General features: G+C 43.7%; 1 protein-coding gene across 5 annotated transcripts in view; it reads left to right on the top strand.

The window, feature by feature from the left end:
* The first annotated feature begins 18 nt into the window (after positions 1–18).
* LOC101159717 (rho-associated protein kinase 2) overlaps positions 19–20,786 on the top strand; it is a 34,469-nt gene continuing 13,701 nt past the window's right edge. For 3 of the 5 annotated variants that reach the window (XR_002872853.1, XM_023952796.1, XM_023952795.1), the window contains exons 1-11: positions 20–455; positions 3,763–3,844; positions 5,160–5,260; positions 5,765–5,902; positions 7,132–7,392; positions 7,779–7,923; positions 8,620–8,758; positions 9,870–9,961; positions 12,117–12,276; positions 12,932–13,025; positions 13,139–13,218. Coding sequence is in view for 3 of the 5 variants with exons in the window: in XM_023952796.1 (XP_023808564.1) it covers positions 360–455; positions 3,763–3,844; positions 5,160–5,260; positions 5,765–5,902; positions 7,132–7,392; positions 7,779–7,923; positions 8,620–8,758; positions 9,870–9,961; positions 12,117–12,276; positions 12,932–13,025; positions 13,139–13,218 (1,388 nt within the window). In the remaining 2 variants the exon portion in view is untranslated. Of the gene's footprint in view, positions 456–3,762; positions 3,845–5,159; positions 5,261–5,764; positions 5,903–7,131; positions 7,393–7,778; positions 7,924–8,619; positions 8,759–9,869; positions 9,962–12,116; positions 12,277–12,931; positions 13,026–13,138; positions 13,219–20,786 lie in introns of all 5 variants that reach the window. The other 2 variants (XR_002872854.1, XM_023952794.1) reach the window with 1 other exon arrangement.

Raw genomic sequence — 20,786 nt, 5'->3', positions numbered from 1 at the left:
GTTTTCTGATGTGACTAACTTTACGCTTACAGGGTCATACAGGTTGGAGGCGCAGTTTTCGCTTCGTACTTTACTTTTCAACTTACCTGGCATTGAGCACCTGAAAAGGCGCGCGCAACCTTCGATCTCCCTAAAGTCTGTTCGCTTTCCACAAGTTTCTTCTGCGATATAAACAAAGAGAGCCGCAGTTTTGGATGAATAATTAACCAGAGGAGTCCAGCCGCAAAGTGGAGAGCAGAGCAAACATGCAGAGCTGAGCCAGGAGAGAGGCGCGCCTTCGGACAGGAAAGCAGAACTCCGCGCGCTTCAACCTTCGTCCCATTTCATTTCCATGTCGTCTTGAGTTGGAGTCTGTCATCATGCCGGGAGCGGAGAGCAGAGTGGAAGGCCGGCTGAAGAAGCTGGAGTCCCTCATGAGGAACCCACAGTCGGCCCTGAACTTGGAGACTCTGCTGGTGAGCTCTCGTCCCCTTTGAGGTCCTTGTTTTGGGGGAGTTTTGCGTCAGAATCGTTCAGGTGTAAGTTAAAACTCACCTGTCATGACACGTCCAGGTAACAGCTGGGGGAAGTATAAAGATTAGGAAAAATACTCTGAGAATAGTAGAACAAGGCTTAGTGGAGGAGAGAATAACACGTGTTCATGGAGCTGTCCATTACTTTGTCTTTTTTTTAGAGTTGTAGTAGCAGAAAGCTTCACCTAAACTAAGATTTGCAAACTTTTCTGGCCGGAGGAAGCTCGTTTTTCTTTCAAATGCAAATGTAAATACATTTTTAAACATCCTGATCTTAAAATAGGTCTTCACACCTAAGCATGAGGAAGGAATCCAATCAAAAGCTTGAACTCCTTTTAAACATGTTTTCATTTGCTCCACTGCTGAGAAAAAAATACCATGAACACACCTGTCAAAGTCAGGGTTTTGCTGAGGAAAGGAGTTGAGATTACTCTCTATTTGGCGTGTTTTTTTGGATCATCAGATCAACTTAAATAAAAATATCCAAGGCATCCTTTGGGGCATGACACAAGTGTTTATGGTACTGCAGCACAGACAGGACACTCAGTCTAATGACGAAGCATGTCTAATCTCAGCAATGAGTCACATGAAAAGACTGATATTATTTCAACTCCAGCTGAAGTCAGATAGTGTCAGAAGCAGACAAAGTCGGGCGTCATGCGCCGCATTTCTCTGGTCAGCCCTGTGGTGCATGCGGCAACAACAGCCATCATGCTTCCTAATGCAGAGAACTAACACAGGAAGCTGAAGTAATTTCCTGGAATTGAGATGGAGATAACTTTGACCTGACGTCATCATTTCCTGTTTGTTCACAACAGTTTGTTTTTTTTGGTGAAAAGACACAATGTTGGGCTTTCCCTTTTTTTCCCTTCATTAAATTTGGTGATCATTTGCAGGGTTTGTGATTAACGTTGTGTGCATTCACACTCTATGTATTTTACATTAACAATTGAATAATAATCTTTTAAGAACATGGTTTTCTAACATGTGCAAAGGTAAATCTGCGTTACAAAGCCCTCTAGTACCTAAAATACTGACGAAAATGCCTATTTAGTCAAAAAATTGATGTAAATTATAATAATTAGATTGTCCTTCAACGTAACAAAAACACGTGTGATTTTCTTTTACAATTTATTTAAAAAAATATTAAAATTTCCAAAAACATTTTTGGACATCAAAACGGATAATTCCCTCAATTTTTTTAAGGACTTGGGCTCTGCTAAGAGAAATACTATAGTTTAACATCTAATTTCTTTATATTATATCACGTTTGAGGCTTGCATACATTATAAATTACGTATGAACTCTGACGGATGCAATAAGCATTATTACCTCCACATTTCACAGTGTAGGAGTGACCACCTGACTGGTCATAAACTCGTTCTACAACAACACAAAAATACAAAAAGCCTTGTGTATCTGTGCAGCTCCTTGTTCCTGTCTGCTTTGCATCTTTCGTGGCATCATTTGTTCAAACTTTATTTCATCAGGGAAGCTTGTTTAAAACCAGACTTTCCTTTTCACACTCACATTCATGCCTGGAACCACACAAGCGCCTGCGGTTGTCCTGAGCTGCATTGCTGGAGCATCCAGGATTAAGGGCCTTGCTCAAGGGCACTACAGTGTGTTATCAACATTGGGGCAACCACTACTTTCTCTGGTTTAATCTGGTTTGAATTTGAACCCAGTTTCACCTTCTGTTTCCCAAATATGACCCGAACCAGGAAGTAGCACATGTTGCAGTTCCTCAAAAGGCCACTAAGGGCAGCCGGGAAATGGGAGGAAATTCTCCATTGACTTCACTGAACCATGTAACCCTATAGCCACATGTGTCAAGCTACAGACCTCGAGGGCCAGTGTCCTACCTGTATACTAACCTACCATTGAAGCTCCTTATTGACTAAACACACCTGATCATGACTAGCAGACAACTAGGATTTCTTTAAAAAAACAAAACAGCAGGATGCATGTCAGCCTTTGAGCTTGGAGTCTGACACCACGCTGTAGCCAAAGGTCCATGTCACTAAGCGGCACCACTTCTAGTTTAAAAGTTTCGATTCCTGCCATCAGGAACAAACATTAACCATCTCTGGACATGGATGTTACTCCTGTGTGGATGTTAAAAGGTGTCTTAAGTCATTGATGTGTAAAGTGGACCAGTTCTTTGGAATAGGCTTGTTCTGCAGAATTTTGGTCTGAAGAACCAAAACCAGTTTCATCGAGTATAATTGGTGCTTTGCAGTTCACCTCCATGTTTTTAATGTTAATTGGGGCATAGCTGCTCATCAACTTAAATTACAGTTTTCTGTTAGTGCTTTCATTTGTGTTTGTTTTTTGAAATAAAATGAAACTAAAATGTTATTATGCTTCTAAAATTTTAGGAAAATCCCTGTGTAAAATGATCAAATATCAGAAGCTTAGACTGGATTCAGAAACATAATCTCTTTGTCCAACAATAGCGTCTGAGCTTTGGTCTATTTCTGCTCATCATGACGGAGGGGGCAGGACTCTCCTTACTGCTGCTATTTAAAGGCACAGAATTGTTCCACATGCTGCTGTCCACCCACGTATCCCCAAAAAATAAAAACACCAAAAGGTATGACTCAACGTCTCATTATGCACACATTCTAGGTGGATGACTCCACCTGACCTCTGCTTTGGGGTCACCCTCCACCTCTTTAGCACCACTGCTTCATCCATTCAGAGGCCTTTGGATCCACGTGAAACCCCACGCTGCTGAGGCTCCAGCTTTCAGCCCCCGACCCCATGTGGGGGTGTTGTGGACGGGATGTGTTTTCTGCTAGTCGGCTGTAACAACATCACGTGACGTTTTTTTTTTTACTGTTACATGACATGTTTTGTCTGCGCGGCCGACGCTCTTTGTCCCGTGTTTGTTTTTTGCCATTCCAGTCATTAGTGCTCCAGTTCTCCCTCCCACTCATCTGGTGAACGAAATGTTTCCTTCATCTCTCACTGCTTTCCTGCATTGCTTACTTTTGTGAACATATATCAGCCAACAGAAGGTCATAGGGGAGCAAGTTTGCAAGATTTAATCACCAGTACCGGGAATATATGGATACTATTTTTTTCCTGTTGAATAATGTGTCAGTAAAAGTTGTAGTAAATGCAAATATTTGTACTGTTTGGATAAACAAAAATGAGTTTCCTCTCTGTATAGAAAAAATTGTTAATTCATTTAATTAATATTTTTGTTTATTTACTTAAATAATTCTCTTTTTTTGTCTTTCAGGACTCTATGGAAGCGTTGGCTCATGATCTGAACTACCCTGTCCTGAGAAAAAACAAAAACATAGAGGCCTTCCTCAACAGATGTAAGAGCTCCACTTCTTTTTTCTTTAAAGCAGTCAAAGTAAAATGACATTTAGTGACTTAGATAAAGAATTTTATATATAATATATTGCATTGCCTGTTTTTTTAAAGAAAGAAAAGCGTGAGCATGTTTACCAGTTTGTTCCAGTACATCTCCTTTGAGTAACTTCATATATTTTTTGTTGAACACGTCATTTGACACTGCATTCAAAGCATTATAAAGCTTTTCCTCTAATTGCACATTTGAAAAAATAAAAGTCAGTATTTTCAGAAAGAAAAAAGCTGAGCAATATGTCAAGTTATTTTCTTTACTACCCGCAGTTAAAGACCCACTCTGACCATTTTTTGATCTATTATAAAAGTTTTCCCGGTGTTTTTCAGGATATAGTTTTTTCCACAGCAGCAGTAGTTACCTCTGTGTTTTTGGTTTAACAGTTTGCTTGTGGTGTATTTTCTTCAAACGTTTTTTTTTTGTTTGCGCCTGATTCGCAACAATTTGAACAAAGAATACTCAGAGGTGCAATTTTAAGATTAATTTTCTTTATATAGGTTCCCTATCAACAGGTAATAGCCACAAGAACATGTTAAAAACACAAAAAAACATGATTTCAATCGGAGTGGATCCTCAAAGTGTCCTTGAACAATTAATACATTTTTTAACCGGCTTTCACTGCAGTAACTTTAGGCCGGCTGTATAAGATTGAGTCTTCACCGTGTTATTTAAGTGTAGTGAATTTAAAATACCCTCATCTGTTTTCAACTCCTGTTACAGCATGTCAGGTCTGAGATTGCTCTGCACACCTTCTTTAACCACATTCCTTCATTTTGAAGTGCATCCTTCTCAAAGGGAGGGTAAAAGATTTCCACAATTTACCGCCTTACTTCATTTCTAGGGAACTGAACTCATTAACTTGCTCAGATGGTTTCAGATGGATGGGAAAAAATGCCACAAGAACATGTTAAAAACACTATTTTCATTGGACTGGGTATTGAAGTTGAGATGTTACTGGTATCATTTTCAGTGATGCTGATAGTTCCTCATTTTCATTGTGACAATTCAGTGAAGTGCTTTAAGTACCTGAACACCTGCTTTGGTTGAAATTCTCATAACCCCTAATGACTAGATCAGGTGATTGACAGCTCTACTTATTGTCTAAACCACTGTTTTAACAGAAATTTTAAATCTATGTGAACTAGTTTGTCTTTTTTGCCATCTAATGGCAGCTTTTTCAGTCAGAGTGCTTCCAGATGCTTTTAAGTTCAAGTGCATGCAGCATTTCTTTCAGTATGTCTCTGAAGTTGTGCGTGTACTTTCAGATGAAAAGGTGGTGAGTCAGCTGCAAGAGCTCCAGGTGAAGCTTGACGACTTTGAAAAGGTGAAATTGATTGGAAGAGGAGCATTTGGAGAAGTACAGCTGGTGAGATGTCTTTCTTTATCTTCAAAGAGCCAATACAGTTTTTTTTTCTGTCCATGGTTTTAGTGAACCACCAGAGGGAGCTGCCATCAGCAAAAGTTTACTACAACTTCCAAATAAATCAGTTTTACATTTGCATTAAAAAAATGTTGCCTGGTTCTCGGCTTTAACGTTGGCAACAACTCCTTTGCTTAAGTGTTTTTAAATGTCTGCCCTTTCTGCTGATAAAATCTGGTTTCTGCTCAGGGGTAGGAGCAAGTCTGGACAGGTTTGTTATGTGGGGGATAAATAAGCTGTCTGCTGCAGGACTTTGCAGGGGAACTCATGCATGTTTGTGTTAAAAACGTGAGCAAGCACGTCTTGATGTGGGTGTGGTCCTCTGTTTCTGTCCTCTTTGCCTTTATCTTGGTCAGAGTGACATTGAGCCAGCTTCTCCTCATTGTCCTTGCAGGGATATGATTTACAGTCTCCCGTTTGCTCTTCTGCTGTCCCATCCTTCTCATGCAGGTTCGACACAAAACCTCCCAGAAGGTTTACGCCATGAAGAAGCTCAGCAAGTTTGAGATGATCAAGCGGTCAGATTCAGCTTTTTTCTGGGAGGAGAGAAACATCATGGCCTTTTCCAACAGTCCCTGGATTGTCCAGGTGTGCACGTGTTTTTTTTCTTACAAAACATCTTTTTCATCCTAACAGCTGAACTTGAAGATGAAAAAGCAAGAAGTTGACTTTTTATTTTACATACCTCTGCAAGAACTCTCTAGGTTGCATTACTTAGAGAGAACAGGTGGCCGGATGGTAGAGTGTCCGCTTCTAATCCAAGGCCAAGTCATAACAAAAACTCTGAAAATGCGACACAATGTCTCCCTACTTGACATTCAGCACTGGAGGGGTTGGATTGGAGGGTTAAACCATCAAATGGTTCTCGAGCAGAGCAGTTTCTGCAGCTTCTTCAAGTGCTTCTTTTGGAGTCTAGATATGTAGAGTTTTTAAAAATACATTCAATATTAAAGATTATAGGAACAAGACACCTTCAGCAAAACAAAGGAAATTGTTTTTATCCCTATAGGGCCAGAAAAAAAAAAGGCACTGCTTGTGTCTAGAATAAGGTCTGATTAACCTGAATAAAAGGCTTTTCCTAATCATAAATTAACAGATAGAAAAGAAAAATACCCAAAAACATATTCTTCCTTTATTATCTGAAAATCAAAGTTTTCTAAAAAAAAAAACTACTTCCTTTCTCTCTCCGTTTATAATTTCTTAAACATCACTCGAAAATAGACCAAAAAAAACTATGAAATCCCATCAATGAAATGTCAAAACAATATGATGATGTTATAGAACACCAGCACAATTATTTATATTTTTATATTAAAATAATAATTCATTTTCTAATCTATTTTTTATCTCCAGATTCTTCAGATTTAACTTCTTTTTACTGATACTCTTGTCTCCAGGCAATATCTTATACTCCCACGAAATTTAATTAATATACTTCATTTTCTTGGATATAGGCACACCTGTAGCTTGATCTCTGCTCTTAGATGGAAAACCCTCAGTTCTGAAGACCAGCACTTTGCAGCAAATGCTTAAAAGGATATCAATGTGAAAGCAAAATTACCAAACTAAAACCTGAAAGTCGCTGAGTGTTTTTTTTTGCCTCAAGGGACTGAATCTTATTAAAGAAAACACGTTAAACGTCTTCATTAAATGATCAGAAACTATCTTCATCAAGCAGGTTGCACAGAATGTTTTATGCCAGATGTGTGCTTTTTTCTGTTATTTGATGTTCTATGTAGAAATGACGCATTTAAAAGTCTTTATTAGCTTGATGATCCGAACAGTTCTGTAAATCAGATTCCACTGTGCTTTTCCAGCTTTGCTGCGCCTTTCAAGATCGTCGACACCTCTACATGGTAATGGAGTTCATGCCCGGGGGAGACCTGGTCACCCTCACCATGAACTATGACCTCCCTGAGAAGTGGGCTTGCTTCTACACGGCGGAAGTGGTGCTCGCCCTGGACGCCATCCACTCCATGGGCTTCATCCACCGGGACGTCAAACCCGACAACATGCTGCTGGACCACCTCGGACACCTGAAGCTGGCCGACTTCGGCACATGCATGAAGATGGACTCTGTGAGTGTCCATCCCTTTCTATGCTTGGGGCTCAAGAGCACCATCAGGTGTTCAGAGGGTGGAACTACAAACTGCACTCCATCGTCAGGCTGGGTCAGAAGGTCTCAGAAGTTGGCGTGTTAAAAAAAAAAAAAGATCTGGAATGCAACTGCTTTCCCGCCTCTCCTCTGGGCTGGAAAGTGTTTTTTGAAATGTTTGTTTTCACCACAGCAATTTGGAGAATAACAGGTTCCACATAGTTGAGGCAAACATCTCCATTGCTCAGATGTTGTCATGCAACTTCTTGTCCTGTGTAAAAGCACAGTCAGAAAGAAAAATCTTAAAATAAAATGGCAAGCTCTTATTTTTAACATGTGTGGTTCTTTTGTGTCTTTGTGTGTCTGCAGTCAGGAATGGTGCATTGTGACACAGCGGTGGGCACACCAGACTATATCTCTCCTGAGGTGCTCCAGTCTCAAGGTGGTGAAGGTCATTACGGCCGTGAATGCGACTGGTGGTCGGTTGGAGTTTTCATCTATGAAATGTTTGTTGGTGAGTTTCCTCCCGGTCTTTTTCTATATTTCTTTTAAAGACCCATTCTGAGGAAAATTGTGTTTTTACTATGTCCTTGTGGCATTTTTCTCACGATGAAGGACATATAAATAGAAATTGAGCTTCAAATTGCATTTCTGAGTATTTATTCAAATAGTTATAAGGAACAGACAAAAAAGGTTGTTTAAAAATAACTTATTTGATTATGTAGAAAATATGCTGAGCAAGCTGCAAGCTCCTGCTTCGCTCTATTCGGATGCATCCACTTGTGGATGAGTAGATCCATCTACGTCTTCCTTTTTTTTCGTGTGAGCTGGCATCAGACTTAAATATGCACAACTGGGTAGCTCCAATACTGCTCGCCATTTTAGTCGCAAATGTTAGGTTGGGGATGTAAAGTAGCAGGAGAGCATGTAAACAGAGAGCTCTCAGCAATGGGGAGGTGAAGGGGCTATGGGGTTGCTCTGCACCAACCCTCCTGCCCACAACTCTGAGCTAAATTTCTTTGGACCTCTGCCGCTCTGCAGAAATTAGATATCCTAGAATATGACTTTATTCAATTTCTAGCCAAAAAAATAAATCATAATTAATATTATTTATCCCTTTTATTTAATCAAAAGATTATCGGAATGGGTCAAGGCATATGAGTTTGATATGTACAGTTTTTGCAATATTAACTATGGCTTCTCCTTACAGGTGAAACTCCCTTCTACGCAGAGTCTCTCGTTGGAACGTACGGGAAGATCATGAATCATCAGAACACCCTCGTCTTCCCAGATGACGTAGAAATGTCTCAAGAGGCGAAAGATCTAATCTGCGCCTTTCTTTCCGACAGGTTCACACAGAATTGTTTTGTTTTTGTTATAATGCTATGAATGACTGTGTTCTGCATGGTCTATGAGCTGCAAAGCAACGGTTAGATTCATGTCTTTGCCGGGAAACAACAGTGCCAACCATCTCACCTAATAAATATGCATCCGACGTCTATTTTGGGAAACACCAGAGCAGATTGACAAACAATCCCTCCCACCTTACGTGCTGCATGGTTGGCTTAAAAAGTGCTTCAATTCTGGGCTGAAATCAGACTTTTGGCATAAAAAAGATTAACCTTTTTTCATTTCGACATCAGGTAGAGGTTGCATGAAAGGGGTATGTTCCCAGTTTGTGGACCCTCCCCCTTGGAAGAGACTACTTCCTGTTTACATTAGTGACCCCACCCCTGAGAGTGCTCAAACACTGGTTCTTTTTTCTGCTACACAGAGAAGCCTTTCAAATTTTTTTTTTGCACTCCTGTTTATTTACCTATTCAGTCACTCTCTGCACAGTCACACACATACACACACAGGTGGTTCCATTCACTTAGCCCACATGCTCCGTCACCGTCTGCCCATCTCCCTGAATCACTCCTGAAGCACAGTTGCCTCCCACTCTTTGATTCCTTCATTTTATCATTACTCCATGTCTTTTTCGTAAACTTTCCACTCATACTTGCCTGTTTTGGTAACAGTTGCTCCATTCTCCTCCTTCATTGCCGGTATCTTCATGCAGGGGTTTGGCTTTTTTCTTTCTCATCCGCTCCACCTATGCACTCGCTTCCTTAGGGGTTAAATGTCCCACACGTGGTAAGCCTGAAGCGCCTCACCCTTCTCCCTCTCTTTATCCAGAGGTCGAGGAGGGATGAAAGAGGGACAGAGGTTAAAGAGCAAACGAGTAAGAGAAGAAAAGGAAGGCAGCAGTGAGACTTTAGAGTTTTATTTCCCAATGTCAGTGATCATGCGGCGCTCCATGCCGGTCAGCGCGGTCAGTTGTTCCGTATGTGTGGGATGACATGTTAGCGTATGCATATTAGTGATGGAGGCTTGAGGGGAGGGCTGGCGTGTGTGACGCGCTCACAGACCGAGGCGACTCTGTGCTCACTCTGACCACTCGCTCCCGTCTCTGCGCAGGGAAGTTCGTCTGGGTCGCACTGGAGTGGATGAGATCAAACGCCACCCCTTCTTCAAAAATGAACAGTGGACCTTTGACAACATCCGTGACAGTAAGTGCGCACATATGCATGCTTTTAAAATCTGCTGCCAGTTTTTTTTTCTGTTTAATCCCCCACCCTGCAGGTGCAAATTTCTTCTTCTCCATCTCTGGTAACTCATGGTTCGGTCATGTTGGCATTTCCCTCTTATCTGTAGCCCATTCCTCTGAAGGTCTGTTTTGCTTTAGGCTGGAGACTGAAGTTTATTTAGAGTTCTAAGCCAATAAGTCTGCATATATGGTGCACATGCCTGGCAGATGCTGCTCTTAGAATATCTGATGGGATGCATGGGTATTACAGAATTTAAAAAAATCTTCTGCAATTAGGTTTACAGCAGTCCCTTGTTACATTCTAAAAATAACCCACAATAGGTCAAATCTGCAAAGTAGTCATCTTTATCTTTATAAATTATCATTTATGTTTTAAGGCTGTAAAACCCATCACTGCACACTCTTTTCGAGAACAGACATGAACATTTTAAACTTTTCTCTCTTGTTTAAACTCTTAAAGTTCAAACCTTCATAGAAAAACAAGAATGAAAACAAAGATCTGATTACAATCAAAGATTTATTTAAATTTGGCAAATTGAATGCATTCTGTACAGGAGACATGGTATGGAGGAGGTTCACTGACAGCCAATCAGGATGCAGAACACAAGATTTGGGCTTCAAACACAAAAGGTTTAGGAAGGAAAACTAAACGTATACTACAAACGTGTCTTTTTTACTAATATAAACTCTAAAATTCATATAAGTTCTTAAATTGTTGTTTTTCCTTTATTTCCTTTTGTAGTGAAATATTTTACACACTGCATAGATCACTGCAGGGATCAGATTAGAGTCTGTTTGGTGTTTTGTTTGACTTACTGGGCAATAAATAAAGAAGTCAAATGTGATGCTTTCACATTAATTCACACAATCAAAATATTGTATCTTGTATCATTTGCGTCAACATGAAGTGATCTTCTTTCTAGGATCGTTAGGAAGCGTATCAGTTTCAACTTTTAATGGAATGCCATCCAAGCAGGTCAGGAAAAAAAGGGAGGAAAAGTGGATTTCAAGAGGACCTTTGTGCCTGCAAATGATTACATTCACGCTCTCTTCCTGCCCCTTCTGCGTCTCTCCGGTGAACCTGGCTCTGATTAGGAGAGCGTCTGCAACACGATACCGCTGCTGCGCTCTCTTCATGTTTGCACATGCATGGCCTGTCACACACAGCTGCACTTGAGCACACACTCAAAACATGACCCCCGCTTGCTTCCTGGGGTCCTGCTGCGCTGCATGCTCATGCATTGAAAAAAATAAAAATAAAAAAGGAACACAGCTCCTTTTATTCCAGTTGACTTTATTTTTATTAAACATTAGGCGGGTGTTGGGGGATAAAAAAAAATGGCAGGGCTGTGGATGAATGAGACGGCAGGCTGTATCCCCCATAGCACTGGGCGGGGCAGGGCGTGCAGCCTGCAGTAATGAAAAGGGCGACCCAGTTTGATGGGTTTTTCTCGCTCTTTAGCTCTTACTGTGGCCACGGCTGCCTATCATTAGTCTCCCGCTATCAGAGAGCATTCTGGGAAGTTAGGCCACAAGGGCCTCCATGTCTCTCTCTGTCTGACCACACAGCATCCCCCCACTTTTTTTTTGTTTCATGTCCGCTTCTTGTCACCAGGGATTTCTCCGTTCAGGTCTCTGTTCAGATCCTGGTGGGTCTGAGAACTTGGATCTCCTCATTAGGATCTATTTAAAGCCTAAAGTTGGAGTTTTATCTGATTGGCCCTTTGCTGTTTTTTTGTCTACATGTTGTGTAGACTTTAAACCGTGTGTGCTCCTGAGAGGAGAGTCAAGGGAGCGTTTGCTGCTGGCGTGGTCAAGCTTCATTTGTGAAAGGCAACTGTATGTGCTGCACAAAGCGAGCTCTGTGCAGCAATAGCAGCAGCAGCAGCAGCAGCGTGAAGCTCACGCCAACCCGCAGAAAACCGGCCTCCAAGCAGGGCTAAACTTGGCTGTGCTTACTCAAACATATTAAAAAATATCGGAAATAGTTTCACAGGCGTATTTAAACTTCTGGCTGTAAGTACCAATGCATAAAAAACAGAATCTTTGTGTCTGACGTGTTTTCAGTTTGCGGCGGTCACTTTGGTTCCATAATTCTCTCTGTCTCTGTCTTCCAGCTGTGGCTCCAGTTGTGCCAGAGCTGAACAGCGACATAGACACCACCAACTTTGATGACATAGAGGAAGATAAAGGCCATGCTGAGACGTTTCCTCCACCCAAAGCCTTTGTGGGCAACCAGCTACCATTTATTGGCTTCACATATTTCAAGGAGAATCAGTAAGTGTTTCTAACTATATTGTTTTCCTTTTTTCATAAAAGTCTAAGAGAAAATGTGTGAAGGGGTTATTGTTTTAATCCAAAATTGACCTACTTTAACCAAAGAACATCTTTAAGTTCTGATTTAAGCCTGAGTTTAAAGGTGAGGTACACAGAATTACTTATATTAATTCTTATTTTTCCTAAATCCAAGTTGTAAGGGCAAATAAGCCATGGAAGAACCGTTGCTTTAGGAGACGTCAGTCATTAGTCAAGTCTGTGAATGGCTCTCAGAGACGTGTTCAGCATATCATGTCAGCACCGTTGGTACAACACTGCGTGGGTCAGAAGATTTTTTTTACAAACAAAAATGGTTCTGAGGTGGAAAAAGAAAAATCAAAAACACGCTTGACTTAAAATTGTGCTTTTAACTTTTTTTGTTTACAAAAAGTGCAGCTGTTTTGTCATTTGGTTTGTTTTCCCCCAAATGGTTTTTTCCACCTCAGAGTTTCAGCGATGAAGCAAACGTTAAATCACACGGAGGTGGCAAACCCCTGGGCATTAGAACCGGGTTACTGCCACATTTTCTCGCATGAATGCCAAAGTTTGAGCTATTGGAAAGCAAAAGTTGTTAAAAAAAATTCTCACATCTTTTATAACTTTCTTTTTCTCTCAGGTTGTTGAGTAAAAGCAGCAGCATTTCTGAGGAAGAATTGAAGGACTGCAAGGATAAAAAGGATAAAGAGAACAGTTTGAACAGTAAGAACGAGGTTTGTGACCCGCGTGAGGTTTTCACATAAAAACTGAGAGCTAAAATATGACTATGGGTTACAGATTGGAATTTTTATGTTCTGGTTTTTCTGTTTGTTACGTCTTGGAACAGCTTAAAAAGAAACTTGATCAGCTGGAGGAACAGCTTGACCATGAGATGCAAGCTAAAGATGAGCTGGAGCAAAAGTGCAAGTATGAGTGGACACGCAGACATGTGACTCCATATCCTGTACTATCTGAAACCACCACTTCCATGAAGTATTCAAGATTAAACTTAAAGTCCCACTCCGATTATCTATGATTATTTTGAAAGTGGTGTCTTTATTATTATTATGTCTTTTTTTTTTTTTTTTTTTTTTTTTTTTTTAACTTGTCCTGTCCAACAGCTGGGCAAACAGATGAGAGCTGAGGGCCTCTTGTGTTGGACATATTTTACTTTAACAAGAGGGGTTATTAATCTTCAGACAAACCAAAGGTATGTCTGAATAAACCCCTTTTGTAATTGAGGCCAAACTTTATTAATTTCAAACATGTTTGAAGATCTTTGGTGTTGGACCGGACGGAAAAGGAAAGAGGGGAAGAAGAGAGAGGGACGCCAGAAAGAGGGGGGGAAGGAGGGCGACAGCAGGAGGGGAAGGGGGATAAGACCACGAAGCAGCACAGAGCAACAAGTCCACTGGCCGTTAATCACCACGGCAAGGCCCAAATGCAGCACAAAAAGGGCGGAGCCTGTCCACACACACACCCAAGTGTCAAACACACCTGCCAGTTGCAAAAACGTCCACCTGTCGACATGCACACAAAACAGACAGTGCCCACACGCACACCTATGCCCCAAAACCAACCAGCGCGAAACATCTCAGCCATTCAGTCACGCAAACCGCCAGTGCAAAGGTGAGCCAACACCCGCGCCCAGGCGAGCGCTCATGCTCCTCCAATATGGATGGTGGAATGTGCAAAGAAGGAAGGAGAGCGCCCAGCCATCCCCACCCCAAGACCCCCACCGCAGCAGCAGCGGCAGCCGGAATCCCCCCCACGCCACACGGAAACCGGCAGGGAACAACCGCCACCCGGGCGACCAAGCCCGCCACCCAGGCCAGGGCCAGCAGGACCGCCGCAAGGCCCCCCAGAGCCAGAGAGCAGGGAGGCACAGAGGGAAAGAGAGGGCCGCCCCAGCCCAACCAGGAGAACAGCCCCCCCGCCGCGCCGGGAGAGCCCAACGCAGGGCCCCACCGGAGAGGGACGCCCACAGCCCCAGATGAGCACCCCACCACCACCCAGGAGTTCCGGGCATCCCCCCGCCCCAACCCCAGGTACGAGCCAGGACCCCCCAAGGGAGACCCGCCCCGCACTCCAGGCAGCCATCCGCCCGGCCCACGGTTGGTCCAGGGAGGAGCAAGGCAGGGGCCCGCCGCCCCCGCCCAGGAGGGGGGAACCCCGGGGAAAAGAGAGGGCCCACAAGGGGTGTTGTAAATATGGCCCGACCAGGCTCGGCCACAGTTGGAAGTTAGGCGGGGCCCAGCGCTCAGGAGCAAGGACCAGAACCCACCCCCCAGGGACACCAACACCCCCGGCTCAGATGTAATGTGAACCCCCCCACCGCGCGGAGAGAGCACCGCCGGGCCCAGGAAGCCGGCACCCCGGGGACACGGCCGCCGCTGCAAAGGGGCCCGTACCCCCCACCAGGGAAGAGGCAGGGGACAGATGGTCCTAGGTCCCACCTTCCTTGCAAAATGTGTGTGCTTATATGTGTGTTTAAGAGGGTGTGTGTGTGCATGTGTGTGTGTTTATGTTGGGATGTATATATTGAGGGGGGAGGGGTGTGTGTACTAAGGGGGGTGCAGTTAAAATTGGCGGGTAGGGCACTAAGGGGACATCTCCTGATTACTCACAGTGATGTCCCCTCACCCTCCCCACCAAGGGGCCCTAAATGTCTAAGGTGCGGTTAAAATTGGCGGGTAGGGTGCTAGGAGGACATCTGCTGCTTGCTGGCAGTGATGTCCAAGCACCCCCCCTACCAAGGGCCCTACATGTCTAAGGTGCAAATAAAACCGAAAGAGGGGGGGACCACTCCATACGGCAACCATAGGAGGGGGGGCCACTGCCTAGTAAACCCCCCCCCCCAAGGCTCATCGCAGGCTAATCCCCCCACCCCCTCACCCTTTTATGAGGTTATATGAGGAAGGGGGTAAGTTGGGGACAGCTGGTAGACTGTCCCCCGGTGGTCAAACAGCTGTCCCCCGCCCCCCCCCCCCAGCAAGGGGGCCAGGCCCACCCAGCCCAGGGGCCCCACCCCCGGAGGCGCCGACACCCCAGGCCCAGCACCACCCACCCCACACAGAGGGAGAGGAGCCAGAAAGCGCCGGCCCCCCCCGGAGCAAGCCCAGGCCCCCACCCCCAAACGCCGGCCCTAGAAGAGCTCTGGTCAGGCCTCGACGGGACCGAGGCAGCCAACCGGCCGGGGAAACCGCCGATGGCCTCAGCGGAGACCCCGACCTGTCAACCCCCCCTGCCCCGTACCAATAGTGCCCCCCCCCCTCCCCCAGAATGCCCCCCCACAGGACAGGGCCGACAAGACCCCCCACCCCACCCCACCCCAGACCCCGCAGCCGAAGCGGATGACACCCAGAGCGCCCGGGGGCCCCAAGAGGGTTGTCCCGTCCCGCCCCAGAGCCAGGGAAGGGCTGATCCCAGCCCCAGGCGTAGATGGGAAGCCCATCCAGTGCCGCTGGGCCCCCCCCCCCCGAGCAGCGCCCCCCGCCAACCCCCCCAGCACAGGCAAAGGGACCACCCCCCCAAGCCAAGCCAGAACACCCCCCCCCCCCCCCCACGCACCCCCACACCCAAGCCCAGAGGACCACGCAGCGCCCCAGCCCGCCCCACCCCGGCGCCGGACCCGACCCCCCGACCAACGGAGCCCCCACCACCCCCCGCCAGGCACCGGAGGCCCCGGCCCCCACCCCAGCCCACGGCAGAAGGGCAAGGAGCAGCGACGACCAGGCCCCCCCATCCCCTAAGTCATGGAGTCAGCTATGGGAGACCAGAGAGACCGAATTCTTTCAAAGTTACTTGAACCTTGGGCTGACATTTTTTCCAAGCTGATCTGATCAAGCAGCAGATTTCTGTGTTGACTTATATTTATATTTTTCTTGCTTTTCCAATTTGTTAAAATAGTTTTTTTAGCAATGCAAAGAGTTATGAAAATGATAGAGCCTAATCCTCCTTCTACATCGATGGCACTCATGTCACCAAGCACACAAAGTGACGGTGAAGCTGTGATTGAAACCTTAAGCCAGACTGATAAATCGGCACATACCTGCTGCCAGAGAGCCTGGACAGGAGTGCAGAACCACAGTGCATGCATGTAATTGTCGGGTAGATTACTGTCACAGTGCTGACAAATGTCTGAGTTGCTGAGACCCATCTTGAACATCCTCTGTCCAGTGTAGTAAATTCTGTGAAGGGTTTTAAAATGGATTAGCTGCAGATTTGGACTTTTTGTCAGTTTAAAGGTGTTTAGACAAAGTTCTGACCAAAAGCTTTCATCTGTGCTGATGCTCAAATCCGCATCCCATTTTGTTGTCGGAAGTGAAATGTTATTATCTAAATTACATAAAAGTTTGTATATTTTGGAGAGAGTTTTATTCATTGAGAAATTGATCAGAGTGGTAACTACATCTGGTAGCTTTAAATCGTTGTCTCTGTATTTAAATTTTTTAGTAATACTTGATTTAAGTTGCTGATATTCCAAGAAGTTATTTATTCCATGTTTGTCTTGAAGTTCCTGGGGAGTTATGAATCTTCTATTAATAATTACGTGCTCTAGTTGTTTTATGCCCCCTGCTTGCCAAGCTGGGAAGTGGATAATTTTTTTGTTTATGAGGATGTCTGGGTTGTTCCAGATGGGTGTCATTTTGCACGGTTGAATTGATGATTTTGATATTTTGAGAAATTCCCACCAGGCTGTTAAAGTGGCGTTTATATTAATAGTTTTGAAACAATCCTGTTTTTTAACTGTTTGGCTAATAAATGGAAGATCTGACAGGTTGATCTTTCCACATAACGCCTGTTCCAAGTCTAACCATGAGTTGGTTTCTGGATTATTTTTTAACCATTTTAAGATGTATTGTAATCTATTTGCAAGAAAGTATTTGTGGAAATTAGGTAATTCTAATCCTCCACAGCTTTTTGCAGATTTTAAAGTTTTTAGACTAATTCTTGCAGGTTTATTGTTCCATAAAAAGCTTGATATGGATGAGTCTAATGTTTTGAACCATTTTAGTGGCGGTTGTGTGGGAATCATTGAAAAGAGATAATTAACTTTGGGTAAGATTTTCATTTTTACCGTGGCTACCTTGCCCATAAGGGACAGAGGCAGGTTGGTCCAGCGTGTTAGATCGTCCTGTATGTTTTTCAGTAATGGGGTGTAGTTTAGCTGCACCAGTTCTGATAGTTTGGGGGAAAAATTGATACCTAGATATTTGATATTTCCTGATTTAACTGGTATTGTGAGTCTTTGCTCCGCATTATTGTTCAGTGGTAATAAAACAGACTTATTCCAATTAATGGAATAGTCTGATATAGAGGAGAATTCATTAATGATTGTTGCCGTTTCATTTACAGAATGTAAATTACTTAAAAACAGTAATATGTCATCTGCATAGAGACTAATTTTATGATGGCTGTGTTTAGTTTTGATTCCTTTAATGCTTTCATTCTGTCTTATTGCTGCAGCTAAAGGCTCAATGAATATAGCAAAAAGAGAAGGAGAGAGTGGGCAGCCCTGTCTGGTTCCTCTTCCGAGAAAAAACCTGTTTGAAGTCTGTTTATTAGTTCTAACTGATGCATTGGGGTTGTGATATAATATTTTGATCCATTTGATGAATGCTTCTCCAAAACCAAACTTATGGAGGGCGGCAATAAGGAACTTCCAGTTTACTCTGTCAAAAGCTTTTTCAGCATCCAGTGATAGTATGGACATTTCCTGGTTGTTAATGGTGGCAAAATCTATTATATTAACAAGTCTTCGGAGATTGTCATCCGAGTGTCTGCCTTTGATAAATCCAGTTTGGTCGAAGTCAATTATGTGAGGAGTGATTTTTTCTATTCTCTGTGCTAGTGCTTTGCAGATAATTTTTACGTCTGCATTGATTAGAGAAATAGGGCGGTAGCTTGAAGGACTATTGGGATCTTTGTCTGGTTTTAGAAGAAGAATTATGTTGGCTGAGTTCATGTTAGGTGGCATTGATTGGCTTTCATTGATAGATGTGACCGTTTCATAAAACGTTGGTGCCAGCTGTTCCCAGAATTCTTTATAAAACTCAGCAGGAAAGCCGTCAGGCCCTGGTGCTTTACCATTAGGCATAAGTAACAGAGCTTCATGAAGTTCAGACAACGAGAACGGAGAGTCTAAGTTTGTTATTTGATCCTCATTTAACCTGGGTAGGTTTACATTATTAAGAAATGAGTCAATACTTTGCTCTGACGGATTGATCTGTGGTGTGTACAAGTTTTTATAAAAGTTTTCAAATGCGTTATTAATTTTGACCGGGTCATGAGTGACATTTCCTGTTTGGTCCGTAATAGAGGTGATTGATGATTTTTCTCTATTAATTTTAAGCTGATTAGCCAGAAATTTGCCAGATTTATTAGAGTTTTCAAATCTTTCAAGTCGTAGCCTTTGTATTTGAAATTGTGTTTGTTTATTAATGATGTCATTTAACTGCAGCTTTAAATTTTTCAGATCTCCCAGAATGTGTTCCTGTGCAGAAGCAGCATAAGCAGTCTCCAGGGTTTGGATTTTATTTTCTAATTCTAATAAATCTGCTTTCTCTTTGCGTTTTTTGTGCGTTGAATAAGAAATGATTTTCCCTCTCATGACTGCCTTTGCCGTTTCCCACAGAATGCACGGTGAGATGTCTGGTGTATTGTTGAATTCTAGGAAGGTTGCCCATTCTTTTTTAAAGAATTCAAGAAATTCCTGGTCTTTTAACAGAGACGTATTAAACCTCCAGGTCGTACATGAGGGTGTGGATTTTTCCCTGGAAATATTTACAGAGACTGGTGCATGATCACTGATAATAATCGGATGAATGTTGGAACTTTTAATTTCTTTTAAAAGAGAGTTACTGATTAATAAATAGTCTAAACGGGAGTGTGAATAGTGAACTGGAGAAAAAAAGGTGAACCCTTTAGTGTTTGGATGACATGAGCGCCACGCGTCGCAGAGACCCAGATCATTCATGTACTGCTTTAGAATACTTGCAGACCTCCATGTGCGCTGGGCTGCTGCTGTGCTGAGTCTGTCAAGTTCAGGGTCCAGAACCAGATTGACGTCTCCTCCTATAATGATTGTGGAGTCAGAGTGAACTGAGAGTGAGGTGAAGAATCTGTGAAAGAAGGAAGAGTCGTCAACATTTGGACCATAGATGCTGGCTATGCAATAGTCCTTATTCTGAATGGATATATTAATAATTACAAATCTACCTTCTGGGTCAGTAACTGTATCCTTATGAGTAAATGTAACATTTTTATTAATCAAAACAGCAACTCCTCTTTGCTTGGAGTTATAACTAGAAGAATATATGACTGGAAATTTTGAGCTGCACAGGAGGTCCTGAGATTGTGTACATAAATGGGTCTCCTGCAGTAGAGCTATATCTGCTTTAAGATCATCCAGGTGAGATAACACTTTCAATCTCTTTGGCCCAGAGCCAAGCCCACGCACATTCCAGCTAACAATGTTAAGACTGTTCATAACTGTTCTGACCAAGAGAATGTAAGGCTAAATAGAGTGTGTGCCGGTCCATGTGCGCGTGCCCGCTGATCGATGAAGAAACACTGTGCGTTTGTGTGCGTGCGCGTTTCCTGACTGTGTGAGCTGCATGTTGCATGTGTCCTATGTGGGCTTATGTGAGGTGTTTGCGGGATGTCCGCGAGTGTGTGCTGGTTCGCGTGTGCTTGCCCGTGTGCGCGCTTGTCTGCGCGCACGTGCCCTTCCGTGCATAAATAGAAACCAACTTACCGGGGGACGTGTTACCTTTGGATAATTTACATATGAGGAGGGGGGGAGAGAGGGGAAACTAAAAAGAAGAAAGAGGTAAAGAAAAACAGAAAGAAACAAACATAACAGGAAAAACAACAGAAACATGAGAGGGGAGAAAACTTAAACTGCTTCAGCGAGATGGAGGTGTGGATGATTGATGAGCCGGTTTCATTCATTCAACACGTTTAGCCGCTGTTTTTTCGGATGTCAGATCTTCAGCAAAGCCAGGGGGTGATCTCCGGGTCTCGGAAGAGCCTTCCATCTACAAAGAGTTTATCCACAGAAACCACGGCTCTAGACCCGTTGGCAAGGTGTTTTTTCCTCAGAGGAAAAAGGATCTTTCGGCGCCGCAGGATCTCAACCGGAAACTGGTCATTGACACTAAAATGTGTCCCCCTCAGTTCCCGGCCGCGACCCTTCACCATCTCCTTTTGCTTGTAGTTGTCAAACTTGGCTACAATCGGTCGCGGACGCTGGTTGTCGGACCTTCTTCCTCCGAGCCGGTGCACCCTCTGGAACGCGATCTTCTGCACCTCCTCCTTGGGGAGTTTCAGGTGGGCTTCCATGAAGCGTTTCACCGTCGCCTCCGGGTCTTCTCCTGCCTCCTCTGGAACCCCCGCGATCACCAGATTGTCCCTCATGCTCCTCGACTGAAGATCCAGGAGGGTTTCCTTGATCGAACGGTTCTCCTCAGAAAGGCGAGCGGTGTCACTGC

Source organism: Oryzias latipes, chromosome 24 (assembly GCF_002234675.1).
Source record: "Oryzias latipes chromosome 24, ASM223467v1".
NCBI classification, from domain to species: Eukaryota; Metazoa; Chordata; class Actinopteri; order Beloniformes; family Adrianichthyidae; genus Oryzias; species Oryzias latipes.
Note: the sequence above shows the minus strand (reverse complement) of the source record. Positions and strands in the feature narration are given on the sequence as shown.